This window comes from Capra hircus, chromosome 27 (genome assembly GCF_001704415.2).
Source record: "Capra hircus breed San Clemente chromosome 27, ASM170441v1, whole genome shotgun sequence".
NCBI lineage: Eukaryota > Metazoa > Chordata > Mammalia > Artiodactyla > Bovidae > Capra > Capra hircus.
The window spans coordinates 21719551-21738416 of NC_030834.1; the positions used below are offsets into that span (position 1 = coordinate 21719551).

General features: G+C 43.0%; 1 protein-coding gene and 1 pseudogene across 6 annotated transcripts in view; one reads left to right on the forward strand and one right to left on the reverse strand.

Annotated features, from left to right (window-relative positions):
- The window catches only part of DLC1 (DLC1 Rho GTPase activating protein), a 433712-nt gene that overhangs the window by 39870 nt on the left and 374976 nt on the right, over positions 1–18866 (reverse strand). Inside the window, exon 1 of one of the 5 annotated variants that reach the window (XM_018041888.1) lies at positions 6301–6733. The exons of 3 other annotated variants lie outside the window; for them this stretch is intronic. In XM_018041888.1, coding sequence (XP_017897377.1) covers positions 6301–6337 — 37 coding nt within the window. In that variant the 5' untranslated portion in view covers positions 6338–6733. One more of the 5 variants, XM_005698781.3, reaches the window with a different exon arrangement.
- LOC102173258 lies at positions 12169–13075 on the forward strand (annotated as a pseudogene). Its single transcript, XR_001917362.1, has one exon. The product of XR_001917362.1 is annotated as a ribonuclease UK114-like (transcript).

Below are 18866 nucleotides of genomic sequence, written 5' to 3' on the forward strand. Positions count from 1 at the left end.
GTGCACTTAATAGATGACATCATAATGTAAATGTAACTTTTATATGCACAAGGAAAGCAAAAAATCTGTATAACTTGCTTTATTCTTATGGTCTGGAACCAAACCTGCAGAACCTCCAAGACATGCCTGGGTTCAATTCGACTTTCTGACTCTTGAGCCAAAGGTGTAAGAAATAGAAGTATTATTGTCTCCTAGGTGAGCAAAAGAATTATTTTCATCAAAACTGCTTATGACATTCAGCCCCCCCAAACACACACAATCCATTGGTCAAAATTTGACCCAAGCATTTTTGTTTAGATTAGGACATTACTGGTTTTCTAACATATGCTTTTCCTACAAACACATTAAAATCCTCATTTTGTTGCTTCCCTGTTTTATTTATACAAGAGGACAGGAAGAGGTCTCCTGTTCCATTCAACTCACATATGACCTTGGACTAGTCCTTGAACTGCCAGGCAACTCAGCTGCCCCTCAGTAGGGAAGAGGCAATGTTTTTCCAGGCTGCCTTTGCATAGATCTGGAATTTCCCCTGGAATGACTTTTGCAAACGCATAAGCGTCATACAAGATCCCTTTTTGGTGTCACACAGTTGGAAAAACAGAGCAGTAAAAGAGAGGTCCTTGATGGCCTCTCCAAACTCGGGAGGGCAGGTGAAAATGAGTGTGACAAAAGGCACGGCAGGGCGGGAAGTACATGGGCCACAGGCCATCTCACCCCCCAGGTCCCTTCCTCTCCGGCGTCCCAAGCGCTGCAACCTGGGAAATGCTATGAACTCAGGGTGTGGAAAACTTCTGTCCCTCAGACATCCTCTGGAGACTCTTGCAAGGAGGAGGAAGGCGCCTTTCTGTCGAGCTGCAGGAAGCAGCCTCTAGCCCTCTCCGCAGGCCACTCAGAGGTGGGGCAGGGGAGAGAACAAAATGTGGATGGGAGGCGTCAAAGGCATCTGAGGACTCTATGCACTGACCTCAGCCTTCAGCTAGCTTTTGATTTTCCTCCTGGGGGCAGAGGGGGGAAGACAGGAGAAGGCCACCGGGTTAAGGTAGAATGTGTGGATGGAAAAGGAGCTTACTTCCCACCGTGAAACTCACTCCAGTAGCAGCATAAAAAACAAGAATGAAAGATTAAGAGAGGGACTTGATTCCCACCGTGTGTGCTGGCTTGACTTCAGCAAAGGAATACTGTTTTTACCCTTTGGTGCTCAAGAACATTATTTCCTAATAGGTAGGCCTTTTCAAAATGCCATTCAAAATGTTTCCAATGACCTCTGGGAGAAAACTTTCCCTTGGAAACATCATTTTGGAGTGCTTTCACATACGTAAGCACCGTTCAGTATAGTCAACAGAGACTAGAAAATGGTATCCAAAACTCCTTCTTCACATATTAAAGACAGAGGCTTGAGTTCTCCATTCACGAGGCCCCTGAGAGGGGACACAGAAACCACTCATTTGTCAACCTGGGACCTTAACATTACAGCTCTCTACCTACCAGCACAAAGAAACTGTGGAGTAACTGCAAGGCTCTGTTTGGCCACCAAATATTGTTTCCTCAACCGAATCAACTCCTGCCAAATGTATGTCCACAACTGGAATCTACAGTCACAGACACCTGGTTGAAATCCTAGCTTGGTCATGTACAGTAAGTGATCTCAGGCAAGGTATTTAACTCTCTCCCTGGGCTCAGGTTCCTCATCTTAGGAATGGAAATAATTAGAGCTACTTTGTGAGGTTGTATGAAGATTACATGTGACAATGAAAGCAAACTTAAGAATACATTTTAACTTCTATAATGTGGCTCAGTGGGTTAAGCGTCCGCCTGCAACGCAGGAGACGTGGGTTCAATCCCTGGGTCAAGAAGATCCCCTGGACGAGGGCATGGTAACCCACTCCAGTATTCTTGCCTGGAGAATCCCTGTGGACAGAGGAGCCTGGTGGGCTACAGTCCATAGAGTCGCAAAGAGTCGGCCACGACTGAGATGACTGAGCGCGCATACATAATGTCACTACTATTCTGTTAAAAGTCTATGTATTAAAAAAAAAGTCTATGTATTTTTTATAAAAACTAAAAAGAAGTATCCACACTAGAGAAGGCTGACTGTTGCTTATTAGAAACTATAAAATGTTTATATATACATATACATGTACATACACATATATACAGACATATACATGTATGTAGGTATAGGCTAAAAACACAATACTTTATTCCTACCCACTGTTAATTACGACGGCAAGGAGGAAATAGCTAGTGAAAAAAAAATGTTGAGACCCAATTAAAGAAGTTCCAGCAGAACTAGACTTACTTATCATTGATGATGATAATCCTTAACAATAACACAGGCTCCCACAAGGAAAAACGCAAACAGTCAGAAAGAGGCTTTCTCAGCTGGGAATCTTAGCCCTTTCTCATTAATTAGATTTCTGACTCATTTGAGGTGGAAAGAAAACACCACTGATCATACTCCCTCCACCATCTATTCCTATAAAAACGTATTTTAACTCTACAGCACTGTCCTCCTTAAAAAGACTAAGAATTATCCTCAAGTTCTGGAATTCCTCTCTACACAACGGCCACACAATCGGAAACAGAGACAACTCTGAAAATCCACTCCAGAAAAGCATTCTCCTCCTAATTTCACAGCCATGGAAAAGAGGCACTTGGCACTGTGCTTTTAGGATACAGTGTTGGACCTTTATACCTTATGGCTGAGCATCAGTTTCCACCGCCCACCCCTCGCCCTGCGCCACCACAGCAAGGTCAATTTTTGATGTCCTGCATGCTATGTAGATTACTCCTTGTATTGTAGCCCCGCAACGCCAAAGTATATTAGAGGTAATCTTGCTAAAATGAACATTCAGAGAAATGACTCCGTTTAGAAATTAAACTCTCTCTCCTCCACCGGATTCCAACTCATATCATTGTAAGCATTAGACTAAGTCAATTTTACAAATGAAAACCACTCTTCTGCCCAGGCCTGCTTTATAATTTCAAGAATAGGCTTGGCAATGATGAGACTTTCTGCCAGCTGTACCATGAGCCTGCTTGTGCTGTAATGTTCTAAAGCACAGAGAATTTGGTCTTTAGCAATTTGGCAATGTCCAGGGAGGAAGGGGAAACATCTGAAGTTATTTTTACTTTTGCAAGTCCTCTGGTTGTACACAGTGAATGCTAGGGTGGGTCAAGTATTGTCTAGAACCTTCAGAGTCTTTTTTTTTTTTTTTTGCATGGCCTCATTTCCGTCTTCCTGTTGCTAGGAAGGGGAGCTAAGCATGAGAAAATCGTGTTTACAATACTGGACCATCCTGTCCAGCACAAGGCTCTCTTCAAAAGAGTACAATTCACTTCACCCACTGTACTTTGGATGCCCCATTCATCTGAACCAAACTACCCTCCCCTGAATATTTTCAAATTGCATATTTACCCATCGAAGCCATAAAAATACCACTTTCATTTGAACGTTGCATCATGGCTTAAAATCTCCATGGGGACACCAAGGGAAACTCAAGTACTTATTTTTGTATTTGAAACCACCTCTTGGAATCCCACCAAGCCTCTGATTAGAAAGCATCTCACCGGGGCCTCCAATACCCTCTTAAAGCCCCACACTAGTTGTACAAGGAAAAGTTTAACTACTATCTACATTTGTCACTTCACAGTGATAAACTGTTTAATCATAACATGCTTTTCCATTAATCTGCTATATTTTCCAGAAGCAACCAAGCATTCCCTTTTAATGTAAAAACGCCCGGAAACTTCACTCCATCTTTGGTTTTTGAACAAGACAGAACAATAATAAAATAAACAAAGATAAAAAGGCTTTAAAGGGGCATCCGGTCTCTCACCTTTGCTCCAGAACTATAGGAAAATCCTTTGATTAGTCCAGTGTATTAAAACTTGGAACACTGCCTTCAATTAGCCATAATTAACTATTTAAGCTTTTCGGTCTTTAAGGAGTTAGAGGTGGTGTTTCTCCTAAGGTCCACAATTTGGAAGTTAAGACACAGGTGAGTCATTGATATGACACTTCTCATTCACTGGAGGGAAAGATGAAGTTGGAAGCTACTTAGTCTGATTCTGTGGAGGAGGGAAACCAAGTCAGCTCTCCGTCTTGGGCTTCCAGCCAGTTTGGTGTAAGGTGTCACTCGGCATGAATTAAAATAAAATCTGTTTTTGTCAAAAGCAAAGTTTTAAAACCAGCTGGGAAAGTCAGTCCGCTGTGCTTCATTTTAAACGCTGAACAGTAGTACTAATGAAAAAAATATGCACTCAGGTTTGGGCCACGCTGTAAATCCGGCATGCCACAATAAGAGTTCACACACACCACCGCCAACATTTTCTCAAAAACGTCTCGAAATAACGTCTGAATGCACATCTGCTAACTATTTGACACTCATTTCCCAGGACTTGAGTTCTATTAGGGGGACTGTTGACTTACAGGGCACCCCTCCGACCATCTGCTGCAGTCTGCAAGCCAAGATGGCACTAGGTCCCTCCATTAATTTCTCACTTATGCTCCGCAAATTATCTCTGCGGAGGACCAGCCTGCAGGCCAGATGGATGCTGAATTAGTCAACCTCTTGGAGCTGCTGATAGATTTACATCCAGAGTTCTGCTGGGCTATTATTTTCCTTCAATTCTTCAGCAAATAGAGTTTTGAAAAACACAAAAAGGTAATCTGAGACTCGGTATTCTGCCTTCTTCAGAGCTATGATTTTTTTTTCCCATCCAAATGCGTCATATGCCCCGCCCTCGTGAGTCTTTCGGTAACGGATGGCTGTGCCTGGACCGCATTCCTCCGCCTCACCGGCAATCACTAAGGCAGCTTCTGAATCCTAAGAATGTACCCATTTGCTAGCCAAGTTGAGTGTAAAATGACTGGGGCAAAGCAAGCTTGGGCAATATTTTCTTCTCCACTCTACATGCAGGGGTTCCCTCCTTCTCTAATTAGCACACACTGGGTACTGAACATCACAGAGACTGTGCTCAGCCCTTGTCGTTTGATCCTCAGCACCTCCCAGCGCGGTAAACACAGTTATGACGCCCATGGGGCAGCTGAAGGAGATACGGCGAGGTGTCAGTTCCCAGATTCACTCAGCTAGAAGGCTGCAGACCACTATTCCCACCCTGCCGGCCTCACCCAGGGTCCGCGCGCTGGAAAGGCACGCGGAGACTCTTAAGTTACACGTGGCGGCGTCGGCTTGCCGCGGCCAGAGGTGTAACTCCTGCCTAAGGATCAAAGGCTCGGTCCGCCAGGCTGGAGGTGGCGACAAGGACACGGCGGGGGCAGGGGTCCAAAAGGCCGTCGCCTCGCTATACGGAAAAAGCCAGATCGCCCGTTGTGCTTCCTTCCTTTTGGCGGCCCCGGGGATTCGCGGCGCGCGGGCGCCTCCTCCGGAGCCAAGGGCGTGGGCATCTCCGTGGGGCGTTTTAGGAAACCCAGTCCAACGCCCCAGCACGTGAAGGCACAGTCTTCCAGCAAGCGCCCCACATGCAAGCCTTGGGGCTGGCTAAAACAGCTGTAGTACTCTCCAGGGGCAGGCAGCCACCACAGCAAGACTTTCCTGGCTAAGCCTGAGTTACTTTCCAGTGTTTAAAATATTTCAACAAAAACGGTTGGAAATTAAAAGTTTTTTGGTAAGCTCACTTTTAAGCAGTTGAGTATTTTTTTCCAAGGGTCACCGCAGTCTAAATATCCCTAAATAATAAGATTCTCAAGGGAGTCAACGCTGATTTTGGACTTGTAGCGTGAAGGACAGCAAGCGCCGAGCCCTGCAAAGGTCCTCAAAGGGAAGAAAGTAGAAAGAAGGTCGCTCCGCGCCCCCTCGGAGCCAGAGGCCACCGCCTCGGATTTAGAATAAGAATAGAAAGACCGCCAGCGACGCTGGGCAGAGGGACTACGCGTCTTGCGACCCCGGCCCGGCCCTGTGCCCCCCAGCCCGGCCTGCACCCCCAGCCTGCGCGGGAAGTTATTGTGGGTTTCACTTTATTATTTACGGTCGCCCCCCACCCCTACCCCCACCAGCCCGCAGCCCTTCCCAGAGCCCACGGGGCACGTCAGCCCGCGGCATTACCCGAGATTAAGACCTCCCTCCCCGGACGACGACCCTCGTTTTCCCCACACTCCACCTCCTGCACTCCAAGAAACACGGGCGACTCGGTTCCGAGCCTCCTCGGAAAGCGCTGCCAAAGCACAGAACGTCAGGCACCGACTTGACAAGGCAGGGTGACATTTCCTCCGCGGCGGGTTCCCTCCGCAGCTGGCTCTCGCGGCCGGCCGGACGGCAAGGCACAAGTCTAGCTTACGTGTTAGGATCATGGTGTCCGGCTTCTCTCTGCACATCAAGTGCGGCAGGAGACGGCGGGCGCGCGGTGGGGAAATCGAGGCAGCCCCACGCAGCTTGGCTCCGGCGCCTGGACCCACGGCGGCACCCGAGACGCGCGCGCCCCTGCGAGCGATCCTCAGAGCATCCTTGCTCGCCACCCCAGAAAGAACGCGGGGTTTACCCGAGGTCGAAAAGGGGGAGCGCTCAGAGAGTTGAGCCAGAAGCCCGGGAGCGCTGCTGGCTCCTGCCGCAGGGAAGTTCGGCCATGGCCGGGACCGGAGCCCTGAGCCCTCGTACTAGCCGCAGGAGCGGTCTGCCTCCCGCCTAGCCGGCAGGCCGCGCCCTCCTGCAGCGCCCACCCCAGAAGGGAGGAACTAGGCCCTGCGCGTCTCCTCCTCCCCGCCGCCGGGGTTTCCAGCAGCGTCTCCTGCCGGCCTCAGGCCCCGCCCTGCTCTCCCGGCCCCGCCCCCTCACTACCAGGCCCCGCCCCTCCCCTCATCCCGCACCGCCCAGCTAGCCCGCCACTGCCCGAGGCCTCCCCTGGCGCTGCCCCCCGTCAGGCCCCGCCCCGTCCCTCCTCCGCCCGGGGCTGGAATGCTTTTCCCCGGGCCGGCAAATCCGCAGGAGGAAGCGCCTACAAGTCTCCCTTTAGTGGTCTTGGGGGCAAAGGCAAAGGCTGGAGCCTGGGGGCATTTACTTGCTGGGGAGGTCTGGGCTCCACGCTGGGAACACTTTCCCTCATCTTTTTCTTGGTACGTTTGCACACTTTTTTTTTTTTTTTTCCACTTGTTATCCTGCCTTTCATCATGACTGGAACCGCATAAATTCCTGGGAACCAAGGCGAGGTGGGGAGGGAGGGGTGAATCAGTGTTTCATTACATGTAAAATGGGAAGAAGACAACCTGTCCCTTGGACATTCATCATTCATTGCTAAGGTGCGCAGGGGTACAGAGGAATGTAACTGACGCTGTAGTAGAGAGGGACGGCTGTTACTCCACGTGTCTAGTCTGTGTGCAGCCAGAGCCAAAGGTTTCCTAACCAAAGCTCTTGGGCCACAACCCAGTGCAGCTCCTGGAACTGGTAGAGCAGACTCTAGACTGCAGAATAAGAATCTCTGATGTTGAGAATCTTTTTTTTTTTTTTTTTTACAAGCCTTTGGGTGATTCTGGTGCACTGCAATTTGAAGACCCCTGATATAAAAGGAAGCTTTATTTAAAAAGATTACAATTGACTATAATCTCTGTAAAATTAAAAAGAAAAAAAACTCTGATCGAGATTGCATGAAAATTTCCTTTGAGGCTAGTCAGTGCTTTCTGCCTATTTCCTCTGGGTAAAGAAAACATCAACTTAAACCCATTCATTAAACAAATACATCCAGAGCATTTATTTACCATGATCCAAACACTGTTCTAGGCTCTGGAGATTCAGCAGTGAGAAAAAAGATGCACATCCCTTCCCTTCTGGAGTATACTTTCTAGTGGGGAAGATGCACAATAAACAAAATAAGTCAGTGAAATATATATAATGTCTTAGGTGGGGATATATAAAGTAGGGGAGGAGATAGGAAAGCTTGGAGCAGAGTCTGTTTTCAAATAGGGTTAAATACAAATGGGAGATTTAAACTAATCTCTTGATTAGTTTAAACTGTATTGATTTCATAGCTGGATCTTAGTTGACATACATGACTTTTTCACCTCATTTCTTCAAAAACAAAATAAAAACACTCATTTCACCACTGATTTCCTAATTTACCCAAACTGGAATTGGGCGCTGAGGAGTGGCATCCTGGGACTGCATGGGGCTCCTCTATTTAACGGTTATTTCCAGGGCTTTTACCTACTTAGAGCTGCTGGGGACCCCAAGATAAGCAAGGGCAGGCCCGCCTCTGCCTGCTTAGAGTTTAGTCTGCTAATAAAGCAAAGGGCTTATGAGAAAGAGGTCCTGTAAGGGCCTGAAAAGTGGGGACCCGACCTGGCCCAAGAAACAAGAAAAGGGAACGTCCCTCTAAAGTCCAGAAGCTGGAAGAACACTCAAAACAGCTGCCAGCAAGGGGGAATTCAATTCAGGGAAAACTGGAAAAATAAAGGCAAGAACTTTCAATTCCTTACACTACTGTGTTGACAATTTTTAAAAATCCTTAACAATGTAAACCACTATAAAGAAAGAAGGCATCCCACGATCAGATTTGCATTTTGAAATCTTTGCTCAGTGCGCAGTGCACACTTCTTTAAAACGTGAAAAAGAGGAATATTTCCCTAAACTTCCCTTATACACTAAATTCTCTTGTTTAGAAACAATCCAAACCTTAAAAACATAGATACTCTAAGTCTCTCCTCTAAAACATATCAATTCTCAGAATAGGTTCTTAATGCTTATTATTAGTTGGTTGAAGTTGTATTTTTCTTGAATTAGGTTTCTAAGAGTCTGTGCAAGCCTGATGTACCATCTGCCACTAAGTTATTCATCTTTCCAGAATAAAACCGGCTAATGTTAATATTTTTGTCTCTTAAGTCTCATTCCTTTTTCCTTGATTTTTTAAAAATATCTTTTGATGTGACGTGGCCCATTTATTTATTCATTTTTGGCTATGCTGTGTCTTTGTTGCTGCGCAGGCTTTTTTCTAGTTGCAACGAGCGAGGGCTACTCTTAGCTGTGGTGTTTGGGCTTCTCATTGCGGTGGCTTCTCTTGTTGCACAGCATGGGCTTTAGAGCGCGTGGGCTTCAGTAGTTGTGGTACATGGGCTTGGTTGCTCTGCGGCATGTGGGATCTTCCCAGATCAGGGATCAAACCCCTGTTCCCTGCATTGGCAGGCAGAGTCTTTACCACTGAGCCACCAGGGAAGCCTCTTTCTCCTTGATTATTTATGTTGTCTTCTCTTGTTTCATTCCATCTCTCTGGAGGTTTGTGTGACGTGGATTGCTCACCATCTAAAAATAATAGTAACTCCAGACACATTTGCCTTGGTGATGCATCTTCATATAGCCTCCCCTGAATCTCATCGTCTTCTTCCATTCTTTGTTTCCTAACATAGCCTGTCGTGAAGTCGCTCAGTCCTGTCTGACTCTTCGTGACCCCATGGACTGTAGCCCACCAGGCTCCTCCATCCATGGAATTTTCTAGGCAAGAGTACTGGATTGGGTTGCCATTTCCTTCTCCACAACATAGCCTGTGACCTGGGCCAAATCCAAAATTTTATTTTTTAAATTCTTACTCCCATTTCCTAGAGAAGGAAATGGCAACCCACTCCCTTGCCGGGAAAATCCCATGGATGGAGGAGCCTGGTAGGCTACAGTCCATGGGGTCGCAAAGACTCGGACATGACTGAGCGACTTCACTTCTTCTTACTCCCATTAGAAATGGATATGCTACATTTAGAAAACTGCTATACTTGTAGAACGTGGTTGAAACAGGACTTTTGAAATAGGTCACTTAGCAACTGTGTGATGAATACATTATTTAGCCCCCTAAACTTTAGCTTCATCTTTGAAAAAAGAGGTTTGAAACAGTGCATATCTCATGAGGTTTTTCATGAAGATTGATAAGCTCATGCACATTATAGCTTAGCACATACTAAGTACTTGATAAGGCTAGACATTATTATTATATATTATTAAAAGGGCACGTCAAACTAAGCCATGCAATTACTATTTAAATAACCATCCGGGAGAAGATGAGGAGAAGGCAATGGCACCCCACTCCAGTACTCTTGCCTGGAAAATCCCATGGACGGAGGAGCCTGGTGGGCTGCAGTCCATGGGGTTGCTACGAGTCGGACACGACTGAGCGACTTCCCTTTCACTTTTCACTTTCATCCGTTGGAGAATGAAATGGCAACCCACTCCAGTGTTCTTTCCTGGAGAATCCCAGGGACGGGGAAGCCTGGTGGGCTGCCGTCTGTGGGGTCGCACAGAGTTGGACACGACTGAAGCGACTTAGCAGCAGCAGGAGAAGATGAAAACAAAACAAGATTTTGATTTCAACCTTGGTGTATCTGAGGAACCGGTACAAACTGGGACAAGGAAGAAGTGGGGACGTCATTAAGAGCTAAACACACAGTGGTCCTTTCCAGATGAAAGAAGGTCCCCAGGAAAGACCAGCATCCTGCCTTTCCATTTAACCATCAACTCATCAACCACGGTTTCATTTGTCTATCACTGGAAGACGCCATTAGCCTGGGTTTGTCAGCCAATGCATGGCGTGAGATTTGGATATTGAAACACTGGACTCTAAGAGGCACAGAATAAGGCAGCTCATTTCCCTGCCCACAGTATATATGGTCCTCTGGTACACCTTTGATAAATGAGAATAACAAGCCCTCACAGGGACTTCACTGGTGGTCCAATGGCTAACACTCTGCACTCCCAATGCAGAGGCTCCTGGTCAGGGAGATAGATCCTACATGTCACAACTAATGATCCTGCATGCCACAACTAAGAAAGATGCAGCCAAATAAATAAATATTTTAAAAAACATCACAGATTACCCTAGGTTTTGTTGCTACTGTTGCTGCTGCTGTTCTCAACGGTAGGTTAAAACCAACAACAAAGAAAATATTTGACATAAGGACCTGTGATGCTGCCCTTCACTTCCTGCCACACTCCTCTCAGTTGGAGCATCAATTACAGGGAAGTTATTCACAAGGATAGCCAAGCCCTGTCATCTACGTGGATGTTTTCACGTTCAAGGGCTGTATTACCAAGGCAAACAAATCACATGGTGAACTTCTAAACTGCCAAACAGAAGGCTGGGTGACTAACTGGGTTACCCTTTGATTCCCGTGTTGTGTCCGTTTTGCGACCCACCAGGTTCCTCTGTCCATGGGATTCTTCAGCCTCTTTCCTGATGATTAATATTATGTATCATTGATATTGCCCCAGGACATCCTTCTTGCATTTTTTTTTTTTCCATTAAAGAAAAGAATAGAACTCAGGTATCTACAGGCAGTCATGCAGATAATGCCGGTGAGGAAAGCAAGTCATAATGGGATGGCGAGAAGTTGAGGAACCCAGGGCCCCTCCAAGAGGGCAGTGCCACTCAGGCTCACTTGGTTGTTGGCTTGTGTTAACACAGCAACCCATTGTCCTGGGTTTAAAGATTTTTTTTTTCAAGAGCCCCTAGATTTCTAAATTTTTATACCACATGTCCCAATTTTTAGATGCTGGCAACTAATTAAAAAAAAAAAAAAACCAACCAACATTGAAACCCATCCCTGTTTCAACTTTGGGCTTCATTTAGCCCTGGGGCAGCTAGCTTAAACCTCTGCTCTAGTGATACAAGCCAAGCAATCTCTTTAAAAATTTATTTCTCTCCCACAGGAACTAAAAGACTTTTGCACATGGAGAATGTTGTAATATAATTTGTGTTCAATGGACCATTGTGAAATGTGTGTGGGAAATAGTTTTTTATTTTTACCGTTCAAAGGAAATGTGATAAATAGTAGAAAGTAGTGAAATAGTTTGTAAACAGTATACAATTCAGAGAAATAATTAAATTTGAAATTTAATGGTTGTCCTTAAAACATTCATTTATGATGACGCTTCCATAGCCCAAATCTGGATTCTTTTCCCACTGTTTACCCTGGTATTCAGCCTTTTCCAAAATATTTGAAACCCAGATGCCAGCGGGTATAGGATGGTGAAAGAAGAGAAAAGGCAAGGTTTAGGAGGGGAAATCTTAGCCTGCTTGTAATTCTACCTACAATAGCGGAGGCTGGCGGGCTACAGTTCATAATGTTGTAGAGTCGGACATGACTGAAGTGACTTAGCATGCACATGATAGCTCTCTTATTCAGTCAGGGCATTTTTTGACTACATCTTTTGAACACATGAAGTTTAAAATATGGGGAAGGGAGGCGAAGCGCGAGCGAGAACCATGTGCTGCGTAGTTGTTTCCGAAGGGCAGCAAAGGAAAAGGGTTAGCCATGTCATCTTTGGTCAGAAGGATAATCAGCACCGTGAAAGCCCCCGCGGCCATTGGTCCCTACAGTCAGGCTGTGTTAGTCGACAGGACCATTTACATTTCAGGACAGCTAGGCATGGACCCTGCAAGTGGACAGCTTGTGCCAGGAGGGGTGACAGAAGAGGCTAAACAGGCTCTTACAAACATAGGTGAAATTCTGAAAGCAGCAGGCTGTGACTTCACGAATGTGGTAAAAGCAACGGTTTTGCTGGCTGACATAAATGACTTCAGTGCTGTCAATGATGCCTAAAAACAATATTTCCAGGGTAGTTTTCCGGCAAGAGCTGCTTACCAGGTTGCTACTTTGCCCAAAGGAAACCGTGTTGAGATCGAAGCAATAGCTGTTGCAAGGACCTCTCACGACAGCATCACTCTAAGTGGGCCAAGTGTTATTTAGTCTGGAAATTTAATAGTATTTTTAAACTAATGGCTTAATCCTTGTTGGAAAGTATAAGGTTGAAATATCTGAAAATATTATGGAAATACCATATAATAAGGGAAACAATATGAATTGAAGATTAATGATGAATCTAGTTACTAATATTACAAATTATACTTCTGTAACACTTGTACTGCTGGATGTGGGAAAACAGACATGCCTTACTGAGTTAACTCAGAAGAATAAAAGTAGAAGGAAATAACATGTAGGAAAGATGAGCTACTATGCCTGAAAAGTAAGAAAAAGCACACCTAATTCAACTAAACCCTATTAATTTAATGATGGGAAGTATTTTATTATGTCAGATATGTGATTTTTGCTTGAATAAAACTAAAGCATTTAAATTTGAATGGCAGAGATAAAGGAGAAGAAACTGGACCAAATTTTATGTAGATAATATTTTTCTAGTGGAAATAAAATAGCATGCAGATTTAAAAAATAAAAAATAAAAATAAAATATGGGGAAGGTTAACAATCTATCAGTCAGTTTTAGTTCAGAGGAGGAAGTCCCTTGTTTCTGCATAAAGGTGGTAAAAATCTATTTTCTGGATAATCACTTAAGCCTCAAATATGATCCAGCCTAGCACAGAACTTTTATTATTCAACAAATATTTATTAAACCCTAGAAAAGGCAGTGTGCTGATGAAACAAAATTGAACAGGAATAAATAGGTTATGGGATGTTATGTACAGAATGGTGATTATAGTTAATAACATTTTACTGCATATCTGAAGGGCTTCCCAGGTAGCACTAGTGGTAAACAACCCACCTGCTAATGCAGGAGAGGTAAGAAGCTTGGGCCCGATCCCTGGGTCAGAAAGATGCCCTGGAAGAGGAAATGGCAACCCACTCCAGTATTCTCGCCTGGAGGGGTCTTGGGTTCATCACTTCTTGCCATACCACTGTGACTTGCTTTCCTCACCAGCATTACCTGCCTGAGTGTCTGTAGACACCTGAGTTCTATTCTCTTTTTTTTTTTAATTTTTTTTACTTTTTTTTATTCTCTTTTTTAGTGGAAAAGATGAAAGAAGGATGCCCTTGGGTAATATCAATGATACATAAAATTAATCATTAGAATAGAGCCTGGAGAATCCCATGGACAGAGGAGTCTGGTGGCTACAGTCCCTAGCATCCACAGAGTCGGACATGACTGAAGTGACTTAGCACACATGCATATCTGAAAGCTGTTAAGAGCAGATCTTAAAAGCTCTCACCATGAGAAAAAACAATTTGCAACAATTTGTGGTTCAGTTCACTTCAGTTCAGTCCCTCAGTCCTGTCTGATTCTTTGAGATCTCACGGATTGCAGCATGCCAGGCTTCCCTGTCCATCACCAACTCCACAAGCTTACTCAAACTCACGTCCATCCAGTCAGTGATGGCATCCAACCATCTCATCCTCTGTTATCCCCTTCTCCTCCCACTTTCAATCTTTCCCAGAATCAGGGTCTTTTCAAATGAGACAGTTCTTTGCATGAGGTGGCCCAAGTATTGAAGTTTCAACTTCAGCATCAGTCTTTCCAGTGAACATCTAGGACTGATCTCCTTTAGGATGGACTGGTTGGATCTCCTTGCAGTCCAAAGGACTCTCAAGAGTCTTCTCCAGCACCACAGTTCAAAAGTATCAATTCTTTGGTGCTCAGCTTTCTTTATAGTCCCATCTCACATCCATACATGACTACTGGTAAAAACATAGGTTTGACTAGATGGACCTTTGTTGGTAAAGTAATGTCTCTGCTTTTTAATATTTTGTCTAGGTTCGTCATAGCTTTTCTTCCAAGGAGCAAGCATCTTTTAATTTCATGGCTGCAGTCACCATCTGCAATGATTGTGGAGCCCAAAAAAGAAAGTCTGTTACTGTTTCTATTGTTTCCCCATCTACTTGCCATGAAGTGATGGGACCGGACGCCATGATCTTAGTTTTCTGAATGTTGAGTTTTAAGCCAACTTTTTCACTCTCCTCTTTCACTTTCATCAAGAGGCTCTTTAGTTCTTCTTTGCTTTTTGCCATAAGTGTGGTGTCATCTGCATATCTGAGGTTATTGATATTTCTCCTGGCAATTTTGATTCCAGCTTGTGCTTCATCCAGCCTGGCATTTCGCATGATGTACTCTGCATATAAGTTAAATAAGCAGGGTGACAATATTCAGCCTTGGCATATTCCTTTCCCAATTTGGAACCAGTCTGTTGTTCCATGTCTAGTTCTAACTGTTGCTTCTTGATCTGCATACAGATTTCTCAGGAGGCAGGTCAAATGGTCTGATATTCCCACCTCTTGAAGAATTTTCCAGTTTGTTGTGATCCACATAGTCAAAGGCTTTGGCATAGTCAATAAAGCAGAAGTAGACGTTTTCCTGGAACTCTCTTGCTTTTTTGATGATCCAACGGATGTTGGCAATTTAATATCTGGTTCCTCTGCCTTTTCTGAATCCAGCTTGAACATCTGGAAATTCACGGTTCATGTACTGTTGAAGACTGGCTTGGAGAATTTTGAGCATTACTTTACTAGCATGTGAGATGAGTGCAATTGTGAGGTAGTTTGAGCGTTCTTTGGCATTGCCTTTCTTTGGGATTAGAATGAAAACTGATCTTTTCCAGTCCTGTGGCCACTGCTGAGTTTTCCAGATTTGCTGGCCTACTGAGTGCAGCACTTTCACAGCATCATATCTTAGGATTTGAAATAGCTCCACTGGAATTCCATCACCTCCACTAGCTTTGTTCATTGTGATGCTTCCTAAGGACCACTTGACTTCACATTCCAGGATGTCTGGCTCTAGGTGAGTGATTACACTATCCTGGTTATCTGGGTCGTGAAGACCTTTTTTGTATAGTTCTTCTGTGTATTCTTGCCACCTCTTCTTATAATATTTGTGGTGATTGATGTTAATTAGACTTATTCTAGATTTATCACAATGATCATTTTGCAATGTACACTTATACTGAATCATTATGTTATACTCCTGAAACTGATATAATGTTATATGTCAATTATATCGCAATTTGGGGCTTCCCTTGTGGCTCAGCTGGTAAAGAATCAGCCTGCAATGTGGGAGACCTGGGTTTGATCCCTGGGTTAGGAAGATCCCCTGAAGAAGGGAAAGGCTATCCACTCCAGTATTCTGGCCTGGAGAATTCCATGGACTGTATAGTCCATGGGGTTGCAAAGAGCTGGACACGACTCAGCGACTCTCACTTTCATATCTCAATTTTAAAAAACTTCAGTAAATGATAGAAACAAACAAACAAAAAAAAACCAGAATATAAAGAGAAGGCTTGGAAGAGAAAGCTCTTTGGTAGAAAGTAGAAGCAAATACAGTCTGCCACAGTTCACTGGTGTGCTGGACACACTGAATTCTCAATCTTAATTTAGTAAACCAGTGGGCATGCTTTCCTGAGATACTTATAATATTCACAGTAGAATCTCCTTTGAAAGGTTATTTCATTTAATAGCTGAGATAGTTAATCAGCCCAAGGCCTCACAGCCCAAAACGGCAGAGAAGTGACCCCAGGACACCTAATCGGTGCCTCTGCCACCCCCAACTTCCATCTGTGCTTCACCAAGGATGGCTCTGATTCTTTCAAGTGGCCTTTGACAACACAAACATCAGGACAGAGAAAAGTAAAAATTGGGAACTTTTTGAATCCACAGGAGACAATGGCCTAATTTCCCATTGAATTAGACAATTTTAATGGTATGCTTTTGATTCTTTGTCTATTCTGATATTATTCTCAATCGAACAGGATTTGTTTTTTTTTTTTTTTGAGCTTGTAGCAAATAACTTATTGAAAGTTGAGGATGGACAATGTTATTTAATAAGAATTAATAATATTTAATCTTTTGCTTATTTAACTTTTGTGACTATAAAATATTCGGTTATTTAAAAATTTGGAAAATATGAAAAAGTATAAAGAAGAAAATAAAACCCTTCTCATAATTGCACTACCAGAGACAACTGGAGATGGTTTACATTTTATGTCTCTCTTCCCAGTCTGTTTTTCTAAGGACAGATCCTTTATTGTACAGCACTGGAATCATAGTGTATATTGTTTGTAATATTTTCTTTCACTTCATATACCTGAAGAAAATAGCTTTTTAAAGTTGCTTCGTATTTCTTCTTATGGATATACAACACATCGTTAATCAATATTGAACTTCAAAATTTTCACCATTTTTCCTTTAATGGATATTCCTGAATAAAAATTTTTAAAAACCAAGAATGATAATTTCCTTCAGGAAAATTCACTTACTTTGAATTAAGAGGTGGAAGGACATTAGGACATTTGATATATATTTCTAAATTGTCATCCAGAAAGTCTGTACTTATTTTACATTTTCACCAGTGTTTGAATGTACCCATTTGTCTACAATGTTAAGTGTCATAACATTATAATTTCCATTACTAATTTAATAAGCAAAAATATATTATCACATTATTAAGTCTACATTTCTTTGACTATTAAACTGGATTAATTTATTATAGTAAAATATATGTAACATAAAATTTATTTTAACCACTTTTAAGTGTACAGTTCAAAGGCACTGAGTACATTCACATCATTTTTCTAGCTCTCACTACTATCCACTGCCAGAGTTTTGTCATCCTCCCCAGCTAATTCCCCATTCTTCTTTCCCCAGCCTCTGGGAACCATGTTCTACTTGCTGTCTCTGGGAATCTGACTATTCCGTGTCACTCATATAACTGAAACCATACAGTATTCGTCTTTTTGTGCCCAGTCCTTTTGTTATCCTGGTTGAATGTTTTCATATTTATTAACCAATGATCATTTTAAAACTTGCCTATTTAATCCCACAGTTTTGTTCTTTTTTTTTTGATGAAGCATTTTGTCTTTTCTTAAAGATATTAACCATTTGTCATTTGTCCCTATAAAAATATTTTTAGTAGTTTGTCTGCCTTTTAAGCTTGATTGTGATATTTTAAAAAATTAACAAACAAAATTCAAAGATCTTATTTGTTTTTCTTAATGATTAACTAGGAATTTACTTAAGTAGTTTTCCCAATGTGGTTTGAAGCCAGAAATGCTAAGACACAAAATCAATTTGCAAAGCGAGGTCATTTAACAGGTGGGACTTTTGCTTTAGTTATAAGTTTCATTATGTACTCAAAGAAATATTCTAGGTATCTTATTTGATTTTTCTGTTTACTCTAGAATCACATATAGATGCTATATATAGAGTAAGGCCTCCATAAAGACTGACTGCAAAGGCTCCAGGTTTAGTGTATAAGTTGGAGACCTAGGGGCATTGAGTTTCCTTAGTTTTGAAAATCTGTGTGAAATCATTCATGAGTTTGTTTTTACAAAAGAGATGTTTTGTGTTCACTTGAGGTGTAATGTGTTGCTTTTCTTCATAGCAGATTGCATCTTAAAATAAAAATACTATGGCATGGGTTAGGGTGACTGCCTGAAAAATAATAAACAGCTCTTTTTCTCAGCTGCTAACTACAGCATGTTAGCCATTTTAGTATTATTTCTGGAAACCCCTACACAGCTCCAGATCATTAACTTACTTTAATGGCCAGAAGGAGAATGAAGCTGCAGTCAGTCGTCAAGCTTGGCTTTTCATGCATAGCTAATTCAGCCAATTATCTCTTTTATGAATTCAGTTGAATTAAGCTGCTTGGGGGGAACTAAATGACAACACATTAGACATTTTAAAAATAGCCCTGGCTATAGGAGTCATGAATTGTGAAAGACTGACATTTGAAGATTTGTCAGGAAAGACCAGAGTAGGTTGACTCTCTCCTAAGCAAATATTCTACTGCCGGACTCACAGCTATTTCTGTATTGATTATCATAATCTTTTTCATGGGTTGACAAAACAAACATGCAATAAAGGGCATAAAAATTAGAAAAGCCCACAATGAATGTCACAACTGAGTTCTCCAGGTGTGAATTAGAAAAATGAGCCTGTGAGGGTCCTTCGGTCCATGCATGTGTAGAAGAAAGAATGTTGACGCAACTCACGTTCCTGCCCGGGTCACAGACACTATCAGTGACCTTGAGTTGCTTACATGATATTATCGCTTGTTCCTTAGCTTATCTTAAAAATTGTACATATTAGATATATATGGTATGTTTGTATTATGCTTTATTGTGCTGTGCTCAGCGCTCAGTTGTGTCCAACTCTT